At 38.7% G+C, this 23,159-nt stretch overlaps 1 protein-coding gene across 7 annotated transcripts in view; it reads left to right on the top strand.

The window, feature by feature from the left end:
- The window catches only part of LOC133621737 (protein sidekick-1-like), a 782,002-nt gene that overhangs the window by 469,652 nt on the left and 289,191 nt on the right, over positions 1-23,159 (top strand). For 5 of the 7 annotated variants that reach the window (XM_061984041.1, XM_061984043.2, XM_061984045.1 and 2 more), the window contains one exon: positions 22,696-22,722. The exons of the other annotated variants lie outside the window; for them this stretch is intronic. In XM_061984041.1, coding sequence (XP_061840025.1) covers positions 22,696-22,722 — 27 coding nt within the window. The remainder of the gene's footprint in view (positions 1-22,695; positions 22,723-23,159) is intronic. 7 annotated transcript variants of the gene reach the window in all.

The following is a 23,159-nucleotide window of genomic DNA, read 5'->3' as shown; positions in this document are numbered from 1 at the left end:
TCATCTGTAGTCCCCTGGCCATGATATAAAAAAAGGCAGTTCTGGAGACTGCAATACATTATACTACTTCAATTTGTTTTATTGTAAAAAACAACAACTTATTTTCAAGGTGTCGTGGCAGTGCGCCACATTCAGTTACATTAAGGGAAAACCCTGCTGTTATTTGCACACTATTGACTAGTGATGCACCAACAAACAAAAAAAATACTTTGCTTACCGAAACTGGATGTTGTGATGAAGTATCCACTTCCGCTGGCGGGTCACGTCATTCCTTTCGCACACAAATTACGTAGCTCGTTCAAATATAACGCACAAGTCGCATTCGGGACGCATTTCCGTTTAGACTGCAGTCACATTTGAAAAGATCAAATTCGTACTACCTCCTTATGTGGCCTGAATCTGATGCGAAAAGATCCGATTTTAATCACTTTGGAGGGTTTAGACTAGCAAAATATATTTCATCTGTGTCATTTGAGGGCAAAACAATCTGATTTGGTGTGCAGTGTAAACAGGGCCAAAGAGGTTTGTCATTTCATTCACACCATCCAACGTGGTACTTGTAATAGTAGCTCTCAATGTTGAGCTTAAAAACTCAAATGTGTTTAACGTGAACCTCTGAGCCTCAGCAGCGCTCACTAAAGTGCCATTAATCAACTAATAGGCCTCACGTTACAAAAGGAGCATGAGCATACGATTCGTTTTTTAATAGAGGATGATTATGTATCCCGATAGTTGTGCTAACAACCTGCATTGGGAGTAAAAAAATAAATAAATAAACGTTGACTAAATGTGTTCTGGCATATCTGCACAGAGATGTATTTTTAACGACAAAGAGAAAGCAATCAATGTTTTATTAAAAAAAATATGTCTGGTTTCTGCAAATGAATTACAATTGTGGCACCAACTTGTGCTTCAAAATATGAAGTCATAGCCATGTAAAGTAAATAAAACTGTGCATTCATTTATAATACTTATTTTAGTGCAGTTAAATCATTTTTTTTAACATATTAATCACATTTTAAATTCTGGATTATTAATGATTAATCACAGTTGCTACACAAGCGTTGTTTAATTGATCTATGGTACTTGTGTTGAAAACATTGCCCAGGTATACTTTATTTATAAATATATATATTTTTGGTTTAGTTTCATTTAACTTTTTCCTTTTCTCGTTAACATCAGAAATTTCGGGTACCTAGGAACCAAAACAACAATACCAATTTGTCTGTTTTTGTGTGTGTATTTAAATTTGTTATTACATGTTAATTGTAAAATAAAAAAGAAAATGAAATCCCACTTTTTTTATTCAACATGTATCACTGAGCTGTGCTGTCCTGTTGTTATCTTGTATTTTTACACATCTGTGTCTCATTTGCAAGTACTGCACTGTACTGTATATAGTAGACGTTGTATACAGTTGCAATTCCAAGACGTTAGATGGCAGTAGTGTATAGACGACGCTGTGTTGCCATAGTCAAGAAGTATAGTCTTTGCCATTAAGCTGAATGCGCCAGTCATTTCTTTTGTTGGGGCCTACAACGTGTTTATACTGTTAGTATTATATTTATTTCACAGCGGCTGGTTGAATGTAACGTGCATCTTAGTTGTAGTTTTTTTTAACCAAATTTAGGTGTTGAAATCACCATGTAAAATTGCAAATGCTAATCTCTAGCACGTCTACAGCCAATACATTGTAATTTACCAGTGAGTTAGCACATTTTTTAAAGTAGAGCCATACTTTTCTTTTGAGCGCCTTCTGCTTAGTTTGTTGGCATTGAAAATTGTAACATTGCTCAGACACAGTCCGGCTGAGTCAGCTCCGAGGGCCTGATTTACTAAAGGTTTGCATGTACTAAAACACACGTAAACCGGATAGCACATGCAAAGCTGCTCTCCTTGACGTGTGCAAAGTGGATTGGGTCTGTTAAGTGAGCAGAATAAGGCGTGAAATTCATTTTGCGTCTCTGTCTTCATTTATATGCAAAAATGTATGGTGATCATCAAAACCCCCACCATACGGGGAGAAGATAGAAACATATTTAGCACGCGATATTTTGATTTTATTCAGCACATGTGAGAAGGACGTGCACGCGGCTGCAGGATCGGTGCGATGGACATAGGAGAATCCTCCGTCCTACTTGTACGTGCCAAAATTTTTAAATATTAGACATATTGGGTATTCAGCACTGCGATGAGGTGGCGACTTGTCCAGGGTGTAACCCGCCTTCCGCTCGAATGCAGCTGAGTTAGGCTCCAGCACCCCCTGCAACTCCAAAAAGGACAAGCGGTAGAAAATGGATGGATGGATGGATGGGTATGCAGCAACATCATTTCACAATTTTATAGCTGCTAGAGGACATTCAGGGCTAATTTGATGCATTCAGGTGTCCTTTAGAATTTTTTTTAATGATGTACAGGGTTTTTTTTCACATACAATATATTGTATTACAATATTTCCGATATTTAAAAAAAATCTTTAAATATGGATTTTTTTAATTTTTAAATTTTGTATTTTTTTTAATTAAATCAACATAAAAAACACAAGATACACTTACAATTAGTGCACCAACCCCAAAAATCTCCCTCCCTCATTCACACTCATTCACACTCATTCACACAAAAGGGTTGTTTCTTTATGTTATTAATATTCTGGTTCCTACATTATATGTCAATACATATCAATATGCATTTGTTTGCGTCTTGAGCAGGGTAAGTGCAGCCTCTCTCCAATGAGGCGGTTAAAAAAAAAAAAAAAGTGGCTTCATTGTTGATGCACTGAAAGACTGCTTTTCAAATGCACATAAAAAGTGGTAGATGCTTCCTGCTCGTTTGAAAACACCACATGTAGGAACATGATAACATGAATGTGCAGTAAATGAGTGTCTCCATAGTGATGAACCGCGTAGTACAAGCAAAATCCTCATTTTGTTTTGACGGCGCTAATAAACATACCCAATTCCTTTTTTAGAAGTGACTGGTGGAGATACTAGGGCCACATTTCTCTTCTCAATCAGAGTTTGTAGAAATGATGGAAATATATATATTTTTTGTAACTTCTGCAGCAGCCGTTTTACTTCCAAAAGTCAATAAATTATTTGTCACTTTTTTTTTTTATAACTCTCAGCATGCCACGTAACACCCAAGGACCCACGGAAATGCCAGGCTATCTGCCGATGCGTCACATCCCTGCGAGCCATGTCTGCATGCGCTGTGCTAAAAGCAGAAGAGAAAAAAGTCGTGAACAGTCAGCTGGAATATCACTTCTTCCTTAAGGGAACACTTTCAATTCAATATCGTCCCCGTTCCAACATATTTACTTGTGCTGAGCGTCTGCTGCGCTCGCTTTCTTGTGTCTGTTGGACGAGAATGGGGCAATAAAGAGAGATAAAGACGAATAAGGCGAGACAATGACGACATGTGAGTTTGGCGAACGATGACATTGACACGTAAAAGAAAAATACCTGATTAGGTATGTGCTGATGTCTCAGTTGTAGTCTGTCCTCATTCGAGAGCATTGTTGCGTGTTTTACATTTTGTTTGACAGAAGTTGCTGAATGAAGAAAACACCTAAATTAGTACGGAACATGTTTCCATATAGGATAAAGTAGGCATGGGCGATATGACCTAAAATCTATAATGTGATATGTATTGCAGCCTCTTTCGATAACAATATCGCACATACTTGTTGGTCACAAAAAACATTCATGAAGTTTGGTTCTTTTATGAATGTATTATAGGTCTACTGAAAATGTGACTAAATCTGCTGGGTCAAAAGTATACATACAGCAATGTTAATATTTGGTTACATGTCCCTTGGCAAGTTTCGCTGCAATAAGGCGCTTTTGGTAGACATCTACAAGCTTCTGGCAAGCTTCTGATTGAATTTTTGACCACTCTTCTTGACAAAATTGGTGCAGTTCAACTAAATTTGTTGGTTTTCTGAAATGGAATTTCATCTGACATCACATGGACAAAGATAAGACCTTCTGGAGGAAAGTTCTGTGGTCAGATGAAACAAAAATTGAGCTGTTTGGCCACAATACCCAGCAATATGTTTGGAGGAGAAAAGGTGAGGCCTTTAATCCCAGGAACATCATTCCTACCGTCAAGCACAGTGGTGGTAGTATTATGCTCTGGGCCTGTTTTGCTGCCAATGGAACTGGTGCTTTACAGAGAGTAAATGGGACAATGAAAAAGGAGGAGTACCTCCAAATTCTTCAGGACAACCTAAAATCATCAGGTTGGGTGTTCCAACAGGACAATGACCCCAAACACACGCCAAAAGGAATGGCTAAATCAGGCTAGAATTAAGGTTTTAGAATGGCCTTCCCAAAGTCCTGACTTAACGTGTGGAAAACCAACAAATTGACTGCACCAATTTTGTCAAGAGGAGTGGTCAAAAATTCAACCAGAAGCTTGTGGATGGCTACCAAAAGTGCCTTATTGCAGTGAAACTTGCCAAGGGACATGTAACCAAATATTAACATTGCTGTATGTATACTTTTGACCAAGCAGATTTGCTCACATTTTCAGTAGACTCATAATAAATTCATAAAAGAACCAAACTTCATGAATGTTTTTTGTGACCAACAAGTATGTGCTCCAATCACTCTATCACAAAAAAATAAGAGTTGTAGAAATTGTTGGAAACTCAAGACAGCCATGACATTATGTTCTTTACAAGTGTATGTAAACTTTTGACCACGGCTGTATATATATAAAGCACACAATATTATTTGGCATACACAAAGTATTCACAGTGTTTAATTTTTTCCACATTTTGTTCTGTTACAGCCCTATTCTAAAATGGAATAAATGATTGTTTTGTCCTCAAAATTCTACACACAATACCCCATTGTGACAATGTGATATATATTTGTTTTAATTTTGCAAATTAATGAGCAATAAAATAAATAAATAAGTAAATCACATGGACATAAGTATTTACAACATTTGCTGAGTATATTGATGCGCCTCTGGCAGCAATTACAGCCTCAAGTCTTTTTGAATACGACGCCACAAGCTTGGCACTTTCGCCCATTCTTCTTTGCAGCACCTCTCAAGCTCCATCCAGGGTATGTCTCTACATATACTGTTTTGAGCAAATGTATGTTTGTGTCAAAATGTCAGGGTCTTTTTGAAAGTTAATTTAAATGTGAGACAGCAAAATCTAAATTCGAATGTGTGATTAATCTCATTAAAACAATAATCATTTGCATAATTGTTAAAACAATAATCATTTGCCAGTATTTGTCTAATTACACAAATGTCAGATATGTTCCACTTTTCAGGACCTTGGAACTTATAAAACTTAAAATATTCCGAGATTTGTGCAGTAATTAATTTTTCCATCGGGTTAGACTCAGTGAATAGACATTAAACTTTCAACACATTCACAAACCAATCAATGCAATCCTAGGAATAAGAATTTAAGCTGTGCCCTGAGCTGACAATAGCCACAAAGCTCCAGGTCATGAATTCAAGTTGGCTCGAGCCGAGATTTTTAACTGGCGCTTTTGTAAAGTCAGGCACATTCAGTGTCTTGAAAACATTTCTCCAGCAAGTTTTTTTGTTTACGTCTGAACTGTGTCATCCGGGTTGAGTTATTGACGTTAGCTCTGTGCTCGCAGAAACATGTTTAAAATGAAGTGATAATTAAGTGATTTAGTGATAAGCTAATTTTTTTGTTGCACAACCTTGCTCTTCTTCACTTTACCTCGAGGGGGGCGGCGCTTACGGCCAATTGTGGTCGGCCTTATGGTTTAAGAAACACTGACCTGAAGTACAGAAATTGTACATTGTAAATGGTTAGGTTATGATTCCCTTCTTTTAGTCTACATGACATGTATTGATGCTTCTTTGGTCAAGATGTTGCCTCTGAAAGTCACACACACACTAGGTGTGGTGAAATTACTTTCTGCATTTGACCCATCTCCTTGTTCCACCCCTGGCAGGTGAGGGGAGTAGTGAGCAGCAGCGGTGCTCATTTTTGGTGATTTAACCCCCAATTCCAACCCTTGATGCTGAGTGCCAAGCAGGGAGGTAATGTGTACCATTTGTATAGTCTTTGATATGACTCGGCCGATCTCAGGGCGGACACTCTAACCACAAGGCCACTGAGCAGGTCTTTTTTGTGAGGCGGGGTTCTCAGATGCGAATGAACCCCTCCCAACTGTCGACTTTATTATAAGAACATGGAAGAGTTTGGGAACAACTGAAACTCAGCCACAAAGTGGTAGGCCACGTCAACTGACAAAGAGGGGTCAGCAGAGGAATTATGGTGTGGGGTTGTTTTTTAGGAGTTGGGCTTGGCCCCTTAGGTCCAGTGAAAAGAACTCTGAATGTTCCAGGATACCAAAACATTTTGGACAATTCCATGCTCCCAACTATGTGGGAACAGTTTGGAGCGGGCCCCTTCCTCTTCCAACATGACTGTGCACCAGTGCACAAAGCAAGGTCCATAAATACATGGATGACAGAGTCTGATGTAGATGAACTTGACTGGCCTGCACAGAGTCCTGACCTGAACCCGATAGAACACCTTTGGGATGAATTAGAACGGAGACTGAGAGCATCAGTGTGTGACCTCACCAATGCACATTTGGAAGAATGGTGGAAAATTCCTCTATAAACACACTCCGCAACCTTGTGGACAGCCTTCCCAGAAGAGTTGAAGCTGTAATAGCTGCAAAAGGTGGACCGACTACATATTGAACCCTATGGGTTAGGAATGTGATGGCACTTCAAGTTCATATGTGAGTCAAGGCAGGTGGCCAAATACTTTTGGCATTATAGTGTACACATATGTACGAGCCAGAGTCAGACCCAGAACAAGAAAGAACCAAAGTCTCGAAATGAATCCATCTTTATGGATCGTATTATGTCTGCTGTATGCTTAGTTTATATTGCATTCAGTTTTCTTTTACATTTTACACATTTGCAGTTTTGTTGTGCAATACAGTAATAATCCTAATTGGGTTATAATTTTGCATAAAACTTTCCCACTACCAACTGCACTTGCATTATACAATTTTAGATGCAGATCTACGTTCTGCTTTACACAAACGTTGCTGACCGACTAAAGTTTTAATTTATCACTTCACATAACAATGCTGTTGTAAACACAATTTCTTATCTTTGATGATTACTCACTTCTCCTTTTTCCTTACTCACCCCAAGCTTGTAAACAATAGGGTAAAGCTACATTACGAGTTGCATATTATATAACATACGCCTTCTTTGCACACACAGTAGGCACTGCTCTGTAATTAAAATTATTTTTTCGGGAAATCATTATTTATATTGCCAGAGGTCGGTCAAACTGTTATCTTACATTACAAGGCTAAGTTAGCTACAGATTGAGCTAACATCGCTAATGTATCATTCACACATTGCCACTCTACTGTTATTCCTGAACGTTTCAGTCACCGACCCGCCATTACATTTTGTTTTTGGGAATATCTCTCCTTATACTGACGGAGGTTTGTGAAGCGGGAAACTTCGAAGATGAGAGACTTCTTTAAAGTTGAAAGCACATTGCCACGAAACATAAAGGTTAGGGACTTTTACTATTTCAGGTGATGCTGAAAGTTTGCAAAGTGGTTGGTTTTGGTTAAAGCAAATGTTTTTTCTGTTCTCGGGCATATTGTCGTACACTCGTACTAGTGTTGTCCCGATACCAATATTTTAGTACCAAAATGTATTTTGATACGTTTCGGTACTTTTCTAAAGAAGGGGGGCCAAAAAATGGCATTATTGGCTTTATTTTAACAAAAAATCTTACGGTACATTAAACATATGTTTCTTATTGCAATCGAAGAACATTTTTGTCCTTAAATGAAATAGTGAACATACAAGACAACTTGTCTTTTATTAGTAAGTAAGCAAAGAAAGACTCCTAATTAGTCTTCCGAACTATCCAGTAACAAATTGTGTCATTTCTCTTTCTATTTTGTCAACATTATGAGGGACAATCTGTAAAAATAGATTTTTAATCCACTTGTTCATTTACTGTTAAAATCTGGTTACTTTCTCTTTCAACATGTTCTATCTACACCTCTGTTAAAATGTAATAATCACTTATTCTTCTCTTATTTGTATACTTTACAATATTTTTGGATCATACCACAAATTGATGTAATCATAGTAGTATCGACTAGATACGTTATTGTACTTGGTATCATTACAGTGGATGTCAGGTGTAGCTCCACCCCTCGTCCTGCAGGGATGATACTTGTAAGAAACGTACTTTATTTATCGCCATGGAGGCGAGGATTAGTGATTTAGAAGTAGCTAAAGCAATGCCGACTGCGAATGGATGTTCGCCGCTAGCTAGCTAGCCATGTCTTAAAGCACCTCTTTTCCTGTGGGCGTTTCAGTGTTATGACTTCACCTTTATCGTTAGTTTTTAAGCCAAAATATGTCCGTTCTCCCTTTTCTGTCTACACACTGTGTCTGCTTGCAAGTACTCCGTGATTGTGCGCTGCCGAACATGCTCGTCTGCTCGTAAACCAGCAATGACACGACGTGACGACGTGCCGTCATGCCCAGGAACCGGTACTTTTCAAACAGAGTATAGTACCGTTTTTGATTCATTAGTACCACAACCGCAGTACCGTACAACCCTAAGTCGTACATAAATTAAAAATGGTGGACCCGCGCAAAGCCCTTTGAGTAAACCTTAACCATATACGTAGAGATCCGCAGACGTCCCAGGTCAGAAACGTCGCAAGTCAGACCAAATTCCAAACGGCTCGTTTGGAAGAAGTATGAAGGAAGGCAGGGTTATTTTTCTGAATATCTCTGCATTGCCTCCACGGTTTGATTTCAGATTTTTGGGACTTACTGGCATCCCAAATACACAAAAGCAGTTACTATCAGGTAAGAAAAGTTGTTTGTTTTGCATATACGGTCCCCCTTAAGTAGTTTTGTTGACGCGAGCATGTAGCCACTTAGCATTGTTACAACAAGCTTTCCAAAGGCTAGACGTTCCCATTTAATGCTTGGTCGACTACGGTTTATCGCCCACAGACACGCAGCCCCTGAATTGGGACACGATGTCACCAGATAGGTTTACTATTTATCTATTTATGTTCCCTCAGTCATTCATTTAGTGTGAATCCTGAAGGATGCTTTCTTTAGCTACTTTTTACTTGCGTCTATTCTCACCAGCAACTTATCAGACTATTTCTTCTGCAAGAACGGCAAAATCCTGGACAGAACACAATCTGCAATCTGATTGGATGCTTGCTCACTTTGCATGATAATCAGTGATAGCATCTTCTCACATTTACTTACCATTTATACAGGATTTGTTTAGTAGGTTCTACTAAACTGAGTGTATAGCTTGCAATCCGGGCCAATTTGAAGTCAAATGCAGTCTGCAGAGAGGAAAAAGGACGACTGTCAGCTCACCAGTCGGATATATAATAACATCGCCTCAATTCCTGGCATGTCAAACATGAACTGAAGCAGCATTATAACTAATTTGGAGTCCTTTTCCCCCCACCATTGTGCCCGTGCAAGGAGGTTAACAAACAAAACATGCTCTTTATGAAGGGAGTTGTTTATTTGGGCGATGATGGTAAGAATGTTTAGTCTTCATCGAGATGAAATGTCTTTGAGTATAAGTTCTAGCTCTCAGGGCGTACTCACACGAGGTATTTTCTGCTACGCCCATTTAATAATATTTATTTATGTGCATATGTTAAGCTGTTTGTTGACTAGCACCTGCTCCGAACTTGTTCATTAAAGGGGACCGGTTACTCAAAACCAACAGTTCTTACCTATTGGTACCTGTTGTTGTGTATTTGAGATCTGCATACGTCTCGAAAGTTTGAAATCAAACCGTAGAGACATTGCGGAGATATTTATAAATCAATCGTGCCTTCCTTCATACTTGCGCCAAACCAGCTGTTTGGATTTTGCGCAACCTGTGATGTTTGTTGTCACCGGATTATCCATATATGGTATACATTTCTCCAAAGCGCCTTGCGCGAGTCCGCCATTGTAGTCCGCGCCGTAGTCAATAAGTTTCTTCTTTTCCTCTACCCTCTTGTTGTGGAGCAGACTGGCTCGTACATGCACGTGCACCCTCAACTGTTGCTATTTCTAACAAACAAACTAGTGTTTGTTTACCTGCAAGTCCAAATCCAGGACAAACTTACTTCCCAGTGGTATCAAATGTGTTTGCAAAAATTACGTTTGAATGCATTTTGTTTTCACATTTGATTTAATGAATATATGTAAAATAAAAAATAAAAAAACATTATTAATTTTTGTTTTACTTTACAAAACTAATTATGAAAATGCAGCTTCACTCTTATTCCAGTTTTTTTTAAGCATATGCTATGTACATTTTGGCATGGATAAATTACCTAAAAATACAATTACTACAGTAGTATTGGCCACTAGATGAGACCAAACCAATCAGCATGCACTGTTCAGTATCGTGGTCACTGATTGACTCAGCACTATATTAGATTACACAAGTTTAAATGGGTGTTATTTGTTGTCTAGATCAGGCCTGGGCAAATTAAGGCCCAGGGGTCGCATGTGGCCCGTTAAGCATTTCAATCTGCCCCGCCGGACAATCCCAAATAATTTTTTTAGATCTTTAAGATTGAAACTGTAGCTGCCATTATGATGTGCAGTGATGTTTTCAAATTACCATAAATCTTGAACGATGCAAAGTATTTCGATGGCTGGAATCTGCGCTTTTGCATGATATACTAGTTACTAAGTCACAGCAGCTCAGACGAGGCACCACGCAATGTGGGTGGGGAGCGTTTCCACAGAGTGTTTCCACAGAGTGTTTCCAGAGCAGCCAGGCTAAAATGCGGGTGTCAGGGACAGACGCAGAAGAACATTTTTACAACAAAGTTTGAAAGCTTAGTGATATATCAGATTGTAGGTGTTGTTTACCCTTCGCGTTCATATTTGGCTCTGTTTGTTGCATTTTTGTTGCGTTTCGCTTGATTGTAAAACATGTCAATGGAGAGGGGTGTGACGTTCACATGTTGTCAATATTCAGTGTCTTATCGTTCATAGTTAATATTGTAAATCCCACATTCTTTATTTTCATGTACATTCTGGGTGTCTCATTCAGTAAAACAAATTTAGATTCCATTCTGGTTTTTTTTAAGGCGAAGTGAATTATATTTATATAGCGCTTTTCTCTAGTGACTCAAAGCGCTTTTACATAGTGAAACCCAATATCTAAGTTACATTTAAACCAGTGTGGGTGGCACTGGGAGCAGGTGGGTAAAGTGTCTTGCCCAAGGACGCAACGGCAGAAGCGGGATCGAACTTGGAACCCTCAAGTTGCTGGCACGGCCACTCTACCAACTGAGCTATACCGCCGGTAATGTCTTTAGCTTTCAATCAGACATTATTGTGAGGTTTTGTATTAGTGTTCCTAAAATTAGACACAGTTTTCTCTATAAATGTGCCCCCCCCGAGTCAAAATAATTGCCCAGGCCTGATCTACATGGCTCTAATAATGTAAAAAATATTATTGATCTTGAAAATGTATTTATAAATATTGGTTAAAAAAAATATGAATTTATGGTCGTAAACCCGTTTTGATGTTCGAGCTATAAAAATATTCGATGTATCATGAATCATTCCTATACTTTCTATAAATGAATTTACCACAGTCAGGTCCGTAACAAAATAACAGCGATAAGCAAGGGTTGTATCATTTTTGAAGTGGTGGTTTCATATACAAAAACTGATAAACGGATGATACACGGATTTGTTGGCCAGCGTGAGCGCAAATGTTAGCTTTGACGAACCATTGCAAGCAATGTGCGTGTAAGGACTTACTTGGAATTAAATCACTTCTAAAACTGCAAATGGCTTCAGAGTGAACATTTTTTTCCCCTCCATTTTAATCTGACACTTGTGTGTATTTTTGAAGTCTCTTGATGAGAGCAACACTAATTACTCAACAAGGGCTTGGTGTTATATCCCAAGTGTACTTGTCGTCTGTTAACAAGGCATAAATCTTGGCTTTATGAAGATAACGTTGACAACAATTGCCCGTTAAGAAATAGTGCTGATGAAGTGAAGACTGAAATTTTGTTTGAAAGGCTTTAACATTTGCGAGTAACATTGCCTTTAGTCTTGTCCCGATACCAATATTTTGGTAGCGGTACTGAAACATATTTCAATACTTTTGGATACTGTTCAAAATAAAGGGGATCACAAAAAATTTAATTATCGGATTAATTATTTTAACTTAATATCTTATGATACATTAAGATTCAAAGATACATTTTGGCATTAAATAACAGTGATTATACTGGTCAACTTCTCTTGTAGTAGTAAGTAACGGGTTACAACGATTCCTATTGTGTCATTTCCCATTGTCATTTTTTTGTCAACATTATGAGGGACAAGCGGTAGAAATGGATTATTAATCTTACTCGTTCATTTACTGTTAATATCTGGTTACTTTTTGTTTTATCATGTTATATCTACACTTCTGTTAAAATGTAATAATCACTTATTCTCCTTTTGTTTGGATACTTTACATTAGTTTTGGTGATTCTACACATTTGGTGTGGATCTAATACCAAGTAGTTAAAGGATCAGACATTGGTCATATTTTTTAAAGTTCTCCTGTGTCAAGGGACATATTTCCTGATTTTATCAAAAATAAAGAAAAGGATAGCATATTTTGTGGTAATAAAAAATTTCAATGTGATCATTGTAGTATTGACTAGATACTGCGCTTGAATATGGTATAGTTACAGTCTATCCACCCGTTTGTTTACATTCAGGAGCGCTTACTTGCTGTTAGTCATTAGTTATTGTATTCTCCTACGGATACAAAATTGATTAATGAATAAGAATTGCAATTCTTATTCATTACGTTTCAAAATTTGATCTAAAAAAAAAAAATATATATATATATATATATATATTTTATTTTTTATTTTTTTCGAATAAATTTTTTAAAAGACGTTTTTAGGCCATCTTCATGTAACTATAAGGAATTTTTCTAACCTGTTTTGAAAAAACTTTTATTATAACAAAAACACCAAATAATACATTGCAACAAGCTGTTTTAATCGAGAATCGAGTTAAATCGATCCTGAATCAATTTTTTTTATTTTTTATTTTTATAAGACTGCATTAAAAAAAAAAAAAGTTTTTAGGACATCTTCATGCAACTACAAGGACCTTTTCTAACCTGTTTTGAAAAAAGTTGTATGATAACAATTACACCAAATAATACATTGCAAGAAGCTGTTTTAATCGAGAATCGTGTGGAATCGATTTTTAATCGAATGGTCACCCCAAAATTGGAATCGGATTCGAGCGGCACTTTAGTCTTTATAGCTTCACATTTATCGTTATAGTTAGCCAAAATAAGTCCATTCTCTCTCATCTGTCGCTACACTGTTTCTGCTTGTAAGTGCTCTGTGTGTGTGTTGAGTTGCAACAAGAGCCCGGCTCATATTACCAGCCATGTCACCACGGCACTCCATCATGTCCATGAAAAAAATAAAATAAAGTACTGGTATTTTTCAACAGCAGTATTGTACCTTTTTTAATTCATTCGTACCGCTATACTGTATTAGTACCGGTATACCGTACAACTCTTAATACCTTATGCCAGTGGTTGTGTACAGTCGACTGTGTGTGCCTTTGTTGTGCGTGCTTGCAGTTGCAGGCGCGATTGACACGGCAAACTCGTTAGGTCAACTGGTACAGCAGGTAGATGTGACCTTCCCCCGGGGTCAAAGGTCATAGGGGGCAGACATGAAGACGAGAGAGAGGAAAAGTGTGGGAAAACTGCATACCCGCATGTACGCCCTGCATAAATAATAGCTTATCTTTTCAAAGTGAGACCTCTGGGCTGGAAGCAGGCCAAGAATATGGCTCCTGCAGGAATCAGTCCAAGGTCTGAGGTCAAAGCGGCTACCATCCTATTATTTGTGTGCGCGCGTGTGTGTGTGTGTGTGTGTGTGTGTGTGTGTGTGTGTGTGTGTGTGTGTGTGTGTGTGTGTGTGTGTGTGTGTGTGTGTGTGTGTGTGTGTGTGTGTGTGTGTGTGTGTGTGTGTGTGTGTGTGTGTGTGTGTGTGTGTGTGCACGCACACGCTTATAGTGCTTCTCTCTAAAGTATGAATTTGTCTGGGTTGGAAACCAAAGTGTTACGTCTATATATGGCTTGTTATGAATTCCTAATGTAAGAAATGTGAATGGGGGCTACGCTGAGACTGACAGGTATAAATTGAAGTGTCAGGGGGAGTTTGAGGTTGGACTCGGGTTTAAAAGGGTTGTCAGGGGGAAACAAAACTCCCCGGTGAGGTTGCCAGTAAGGTCAAAGGCTGTCTGCTTGTATGTAGATGGAGGCGAGACTACGTGTGTGTGTGTGTGTGTGTGTGTGGGTGGGTGTGTGTGGGTGTGGGTGTGGGTGTGCTACTAGTTGACTGGCTGCAGGGGTCAGGTCAGCGCAGTGAGACATGACAAACATAACAACCTGGACAACACACACAGAGTAAGGACATGGTGACCCGCTGCTTTGTGGGTCCTTCAGGCAGCCTAATACACTTCGATGAATTTATGAATACAAATCATCCCCGGGGCCAAAAATTGTTTTCTCATCGCATTTTAAAAACATCACATTGGTGCATAAACAGCTCACTTCGAACCCACATCACAATGTTGCTTGCAAAGGCTACGGATAAATACAAATATTTGAGTTCTAGACTCTTGTTTCCATGCTATGGGTCTGCATGGATGACGTCATTAGTTGAGGCTACCTCAACAGCGCCTCTGCTGGCTGCAGCCAGTAGTGCAATTCAGCCATTGTAGGAAAATGTTTTTTTTTTTGGTGAATTCCACGCTGTCTCTCAAAGACCGCCAACATCTTTATTGTTTCTCTGTCCCCCGACTGAAGATGAGGCAGTGTGACACATCGTTTGAATACTGAATCGTGTGCCCGCCAACAAAAGCCTGCATTTTTTTTGTGTGTGTCTGCATTCAGTGGAGTGTGCATTCTGGCAGTGCAACTGAAAAACAATGGATGTTGGGTAAATATTGTATTCACCGTTTGTAAACATTAACTAAATGTATGAATATATTATGTCGGTTAAAAAAAACACTAATTGGATAGTTCAGTGGTTCTCAGAAAACACTTAATAATGACCTACATTAATATACAGTAACGTAGTAGGCCCAAGTATTCATTAAAAACAAGGCACGGGTTTCACAGTGTCTAACAAGTAGCAGCGGCACCTGAAGTGAATGTAAACACTGTACTTTAATAATTAATCAAATACAATGAATTGCACATAACAGTGAAATGAACATTGTATTCAAATAAATACCAAAATAGACGAGAAGGAGACGGCACAGACAACAGGGGCATAGTATTAAGCTCTATTTATTTGTGTATATATATATATATATATATATATATATATATATATATATATATATATATATATATATATATATATATATATATATATATATAAATAGCAAATAATAATATTAAATAAACAAGGGAATGGAGTGTGATACAATCCAAGAGTGTATGGTGTGTGACTATGTGTGGGAATTAATTGCTGAGTGTTACCGTGAGTGTTAAGCGAGAGAGGTGGAAGTCCAACAGGGGAAGAGCGGGCTTGTAGAGCCGTGAGCAGGCAGGAAGTCGGGGGCTATAGCGAGGCGTCGAAGGTCCGTGTCCAAGCGGGAGGTCGAGATCCAAGAGGCAGCCAAGGAAACAGAGGGAACGCGGGAAAACGAGACACACAGCTCGAAACGTGGAACAAAGGCAGACTGCCGGGAGGATGACAAGGAAGACACGAGACCAACCAAACACGACGGTGGGGAAACACAGAGAGAGAATGCATAGAGCTTCATTAGTCGGCTTACTGTACGGGAACAGATGACTACGTTCTGGCGTGGGATAGCAGGTTGTGCAGGCTTATGGAGGCATGTCAGATGATCAGCTTCAGGTGTGCTGATTGCCGGTGATTGATTGCAGCAGTGGTGCGCGCTGGTGCGCTCTTGGAAGCACAATCAGCAGAGCGCACAGATGGGTGTGCATTGGAATGCGCCGTGACAATACAGTTTTTAAAGATTGAATGAAACTGTAGTTAAAAGTTACCTGCAGTGGTCGGACTGTCGCGACTTCCCCTGACGGCTGATCAACCTTTGATAACGGCTCTACGTAATTTATTTGGCGTACCAATAGATGGAGCCCGAGTACCACTAGTGGTTTTGGAATCACCGTGATAATTCATTATGAAGTCCTGCATGCTTGAATGAGATTCAGTCCAAGTTTGTGACAAAAACTCTGCCTAGAAAAACATAACACTGAGTTGGTTGACATTGTCAGAGAGATAGTCATTGAAAAGTACAGTAGTGCTTTGGCTTAGGAGTTCAGTTGGTTCGAGTAGTCCAAAATACTCTAATCTAGGCATGTAGACCTGATACCGGTATTTTTTGGTACAAAATAGCTTCCGCTGACAGATTTGTAGTCACCGTCTGACGTCACTCCATTGTGTTTGCGTGGCATCAAAACACACCTTGCTTAAATTCAGACTCACCTAACATGCTAATTAATTGTACTGATTCATATGATATATATATATATATATATATATATATATATATATATATATATATATATATATATATATATATATATATATATATATATAATGATAAGTGTTATTTTCAGCTGAGTGCAATTGTAAAGCACAGAAACACATTGATGGATCTGTGTGGTCTTCACAAGAAGATGACATCATACCTGCATTGCACCATAGTTGACTTGTTTAAGTTGTTCAAAAAGCAGGTGTTGATGAAATACTTTTCTGCTGTGAGATGTTACATGATGTTGGTGGTGTACAAACTCTTGCTAATCAAAATGGGAATAATAAATGCATTTTTTTCACATCTTTACTAATACAAATTACATATCGTACCGATAGCAGTACCGATGAATACGGGTATAGATGAGTATTATCAATATTGGTACTGGGGTCAATAGTATCCTAACCATACACATCTTTACTTGTATCTAAAATCAATGTCCCCCATTAAAATTAAGTACAATCATAATAATCTGTTCTTGGGCCCCCAAAACAGCACAATTTTGACAGGTAACACGCCTCTTGTTTGCCCTTCAAATAAGAAATATTGTAAGAAAATAATACAATAGAATGTAGTACAAACAACCACATTAGTTTTATGAAGTAATGTAATAATAAAATGCAACATTTACCTTGGAGGGTGGGCTTTTACGGTATAGCCTTCCACCCATCAAACACACCATTAGCAGCTTCTCCATATTTTCATGGATAAATGTTCACTTATTTGGTTATTTGGTTTAAAGTCTTTGGATGGCTCATTCTGCTTGAGTATGGTGAAAATGATGGAAGCAGTGCTATGAATGTACTGCTTGGCCTAGTCGGCTGCACACATAACTCATGTTTTTGATGGTTTATTCAAGGGATGTCCGATAATATCGGGCTGCCGATAAATGCTTTAAAGTGTAATATCGGTTTCATAATTATCGGTATCGGTTTCTAAAAGTAAAATGTATGACGTTTTAAAACGCCGCTGTGTACACGGACGTAGGGAGAGGTACAGAGTGCCAATAAACCTTAAAGGCATTTCCTTTGCGTGCGTGCCGTCCCAGTCACATAATATCTACCGGCTGTTCTCATCACAAATTTATGCAAAGCATACTTGCTCAACAGCCATACAGGTCACACTGAGGGTGGCCGTATAAACAAGTTTAACACTGTTTCAAATATGCGTCACACTGTGAATCCACGCCAAACAAGAATGACAAACACATTTCGGGAGAACATCCGCACCGTAACACAACATAAACACAACAGAACAAATACCCAGAATCTTTTGCAGTTCCGGGACGCTACAATATAACCCCCCCCCCCCCCCCCCCCCCCCCCCCCGCTACCCCCTACCCCCACCCACCCAAACCCTGCCCACTTCAACCTCCTCATAGTCTCTCTCAGGTAGAGCATGTCCCAAATTCCAAGCTGCTATTTGGATAGATAGATAGATAGATAGATAGATAGATAGTACTCTATTGATTCCTTCAGGAGAGTTCCCTCAGGAAAATTACAATTCCAGCAGCAGTGTACAGAATTGAGATCGAATTCAAAAGTAAAAAGTAAATAATGGGGGTATAAATGGAAACAGAATAGAAAAATATTACAATGAGAATAAAAAGCAACAATGAGAATACAAATATAACAGTAAAATAAGAATATAACAAGAGAAACTAGGCAGTAGTGACCATGTTATGAAAAAGTATTGCACTGTTATTGTTTTGAGGCATGTTAAAAAATAATGCACTTTGTGACTTCAATAATAAATATGGCAGTGCCATGTTGGCATTTTTTTCCATAACTTGAGTTGATTTATTTTGGAAAACCTTGTTACATTGTTTAATGCATACAGCGGGGCATCACAACAAAATTAGGCATAATAATGTGTTAATTCCACGACTGTATATATCGGTATCGGTTGATATCGGTATCAGTAATTAAGAGTTGGACAATATCGGAATATCGGATATCGGTAAAAAAGCCATTATCGGACATCTCTAGTTTATTCCTTTAATTCAATGAATATCATCCGCTTCTTTTCAGCACTGTCCTTCACACTCAATTTCTTCATTCCCATGGTTGGCAAAACAAAGTTGTGTCTTGCTAGTTATCAATCTGCTTGAAGCTAATGCTAGCATATAAGTGTTTTAAGTCTGACCTTACGGAGTTCACTGTAGCATTATCAAAAGGGGGGTTCAAAACTCCAATGTTTGCTTACAAACTTCAATAAACCGAGGGGATAGCTCGTATCCCAAGTAACTTGTGAGCCGAATTGTTATTATTTACTCCTAGTTTGCAGTGGCATCAAATGCACTTCATTAGTTTGTATGTGTTCTTCATATTTTAGTTAATTTATGTATAGACAAGTAAGTATTAAAAACTGTATGACGCAGTTTGACGACAGGAGGGAACTTGAGGGTAAGTCTCAAAGCAATATTATTGCAGTATTTTGCCAACACTAATATCACAGATTGGAGTGAAAGAAAGCAGTAGGATGTCACCTTTAAAATGTAGCATGGTCAGCATCAAAAACACAACAATTGTGTTGGCTTTCACTATATCGTATAGTACTCTACCATACACGTGTTGACAGTTATTATCTACCCAGAATAGATGTTTTTTTTATGTTGACCGTCAGCCTACGGGCTTTGTACAGGTGAACGTTAGGTCGATGTGATTCATCAGAATGTCGTTTACGGGCCTGTCGCACCGTGGCCGCCAAACCGATGCTCACACGCTCTTGGAATATTCAAGCGCAGAGTGTATGAAAACAGAAGCATGAATAGGTTTATTGTATTGATGGCTGCAGAGTGAAAGTGCACTTTCTGCCAATAAAATGTCAGTGCCGTCATTTTTTTCCCAGTCTACAATCTCGCTACGCACTTACTTGAGACTAATACAAGGTAAGAGAGAGGGAAGGTTGAGGCAGCATTTGGAAGGTGTCTTTGCTTTTAGACTAATTTTGATGGTTGAGCTGTTGAGCATGTAAATTCCCATTTTTTGCCCATATGCATCTGATTTTTTTCATGTCCGTGTGAACAGTGCAATTCTGAATTTTTCATATCCGACCCAGGCTTCTTTCGTATGTGGAAATACATCGAATACAGGCCACAAGTTTGGACACACGTTCTCATTCAATGTGTTTTCTTTATTTTCATGACTATTTCATTGTAGATTGTCACTGAAGGCATCAAAACTATGAATGAACACATGTGGAGTTATGTACTTAACAAAAAAAAGGTGAAATAGCTGAAAACATGTTTTATATTCTAGTAACTTCAAAATAGCCACCCTTTGTTCTGATTACTTTTTCGCGCACTCTTGGCATTCTCTCAATGAGCTTCAAGAGGTAACCTGAAATGGTTTTCAATTCACAGGTGTGCTTGATCTCGCAAAAGTATTGCGAGATCTGGCAAAACATCCATGTCCCTTTAGGGGCTCCGTAATTATCTGTCATTCCAACAGTAAATAAATAATAGTTCCCTCAGCTGCCTGACACGTTCTACATAACTAGCTATCTAATGTTATTTTAAACAACTGGGAAGGTGTACAATACAATCTATTCAAGTTGTTAAACTGACTCACTTTATTTGTAATGCATCTAAAGGGCTTATTGGCATTTTTTCTAAAAATGCATGCTGTTCATGTATTGTTCCATCAAACTATTTTTTTATTATTGTACCCTGATTAAAGCGCATATCTTCCAGTTTGTGGCTATAAGTCATATTTTCAGTGGATATGCATTTTTACATGTTTTAAAGAGATACAATTGAAAAAAATGACTTCTGGGTATATTATATCGGTCACCTAATTCAGAATTGGATGTTTATTTAGAGGGCTGAGTTAAGTGCAGTTAGTTCCCCTATAATAATTTTGATTGAAGGTACAGTGTAATGATTACTATAGACGGAACCTTTTAATTGGCTATTGAAGTCAAAACATCGGATGCTACTATAAAAAAAATAAGGTAACACTTTAGTATGGGGAGCATATGAACCATTAATTAGTTGCTTATTAACATGCAAACTAGTAACATATTGGCTGTTGTTGGCACATTGGTCATTATTAAGTACTTATTAAGTACTTATTAATGCCTTATTCTGCATGGCCTTATTATACAACCAGTAAGCCATTAACTAAGAGTCTTCCCTAACCCTTACCCTAACCCTATGTTAATAAGAAACCAATTAGTGGTTCATATGTTCCCCATACTAAAGTGTTACCAAAAATAAATAAATACAAATAAATTTTCAGAGGGCAGCACGGTGGAAGAGGGGTTAGTGCATCTGCCTCACAATACGAAGGTCCTGAGTAGTCCTGAGTTCAATCCCGGGCTCGGGATCTTTCTGTGTGGAGTTTGCATGTTCTCCCTGTGACTGCGTGGGTTCCCTCCGGGTACTCCGGCTTCCTCCCACCTCCAAAGACATGCACCTGGGGATAGGTTGATTGGCAACACTAAATTGGCCCTAGTGTGTGAATGTGAGTGTGAATGTTGTCTGTCTAACTGTGTTGGCCCTGTGATGAGGTGGTGACTTGTCCAGGGTGTACCCTGCCTTCCGCCTGATTGTAGCTGAGATAGGCTCCACCGACCCCCCGCGAGACCAAAAGGGACAATTGGTAGAAAATGGATGGATGAATTTTCAGATGAAACAGTCTCGCGAGCCAATTCTAATTCACTAGATAATAACAGTTAATGAAAACATAGTTAACTTTTCAACTATTCAATATTATCATTGTCAAATGCTTACAATTGTGTGTATACTTTTGACTATATATGATAACCATATGCAGTTTGCCATGGGCAATACATGTTTAAGTGTCATTAAAAATGGCATAAAAAGCAATACATTAGATTTGCTGTAGAAAGCATGGTATATCTTGTTCAGCACTTAGCAAAACTGCTACTTGATGCTTGGGGTTTCACCAAAACTGGATCTTTTTTAGCACACAGCTTTGCAAAACTTGTAGATCATCCTCCTTTTATTCAGGCTCAAAAAGATAAGGTTCTGCGTCAACATTTGTCCCAAAGTAGTATTAAATGTCTTTCACAAAATGTGAAAGTATTAGTAGTGTTGTTGTTGCAGAAGGGAAAAGCAAACGTTTTGATGCATCTGTGAAATTAATCCGCCACCGTATGCTTAAAATGAACAAAATGTGTTAATATTACATGGTATTACTTATGTGGCTGTTGGTACATTACATATACAGTATACTTAAAGCATGTCTATAAAACCTTGATAAAGGTTTTTAGAGAATAGATCCCATCTCATTAGCTCCATTGTTAGCTGACTTATTTCACGAGTTAGAATGCTTAAAAAAAGAGAAACATGTTTCCTTGTCTTACTACTTGGCACTCAGCATCAAGGGTTGGAATTGGGGGTTAAATCACCAAAAATGATTCCCGGGCGTGGCCACGGCTGCTGCCCACTGCTCCCCTCACCTCCCAGGTGGTGTATAAGGGGATGGGTCAAATGCTAAGGACAAATTTCACCACACCTCGTGTGTGTGTGTGTGACAATCATTGGTAGATTAACTTTAACTCATACCGCGGGCCGGATAAAACCTGTTCGCGGGCCGTACATTTGACATCCCTGCTCTATACTGTATTGGTTTTGAAAATGAAAACTATCAAAATGGCCTCTGATTTTCAAGTGTGCGGCCCTCAATGGAAAAAGTTTGGATACCCCCGGACTACAAGTCACAAACCCAGCAAAAGTGTAAAATACCCGTAATGTTGGGTTTTTTTCTGTATGCAGAAAAAAATGCTATTAATGCTAACTCCTAGTATCTATGTTTGCCTTTTTTAAACAACTTCACTAAAATAAAAGAAAAGATCAACAGTGTGTTTTTGGAGGACATTAACCGGCTGGCCAGTTTTGGTTAAGTAAACATGCCGTATCGGACATTTTAGATGAAAGCCGATACTTGTTTGTTTTTGCTGATATTTGACCGATACACCCCTAAAGAAATTTGACTTTTCTACCTTTCCTTGTAAGAGAGTAAACTATTGTATTACTCCTTCCACCTCTTCATATCCTAATATTGCATATTCTCTCCTTTCCCACTGTCTTTCCATCCCTCCTGCTGACAGTTGGCAAGAAGAGCCCGGAGTCAACAGGTAAAGCTGACTTTTCCATGTTTTAGTCGATCATGTGTCATATGTTAGTTGGAATTTTGTTTTGTTACTGCTTGGTTTTAAAGTACCACTGACAGTCACACACACACTAGGTGCGGTAAAATTACTCTCTGCGTTTGACCCATCCCCTTGTTCCACCCCCTGGGAGGTGAGGGGAGCAGTGAGCAGCAGAGGTGGCCGCGCTCGGGAATCATGTTTGGTGATTTAACCCCCCAATTCCAACCCTTGATGCTGAGTGCCAAGCAGGGAGGTAATGGGTCCCATTTTTATAGTCTTCGGTATGACTCGGCCGGGGTTTGAACTCACGACCTACCGATCTCAGGGCGGACACTCTAACCAAAGGTCACTGAGCTGGTTAAAAGCAGTTTTGGTGTGTATTTCCTTTCAAGTGCTCTTAATTTGATAGTCCCGCTTTCTTG

The sequence above is a fragment of the Nerophis lumbriciformis genome, linkage group LG25 (genome assembly GCF_033978685.3).
Source record: "Nerophis lumbriciformis linkage group LG25, RoL_Nlum_v2.1, whole genome shotgun sequence".
Taxonomy (NCBI): Eukaryota; Metazoa; Chordata; class Actinopteri; order Syngnathiformes; family Syngnathidae; genus Nerophis; species Nerophis lumbriciformis.
Note: the sequence above shows the minus strand (reverse complement) of the source record. Positions and strands in the feature narration are given on the sequence as shown.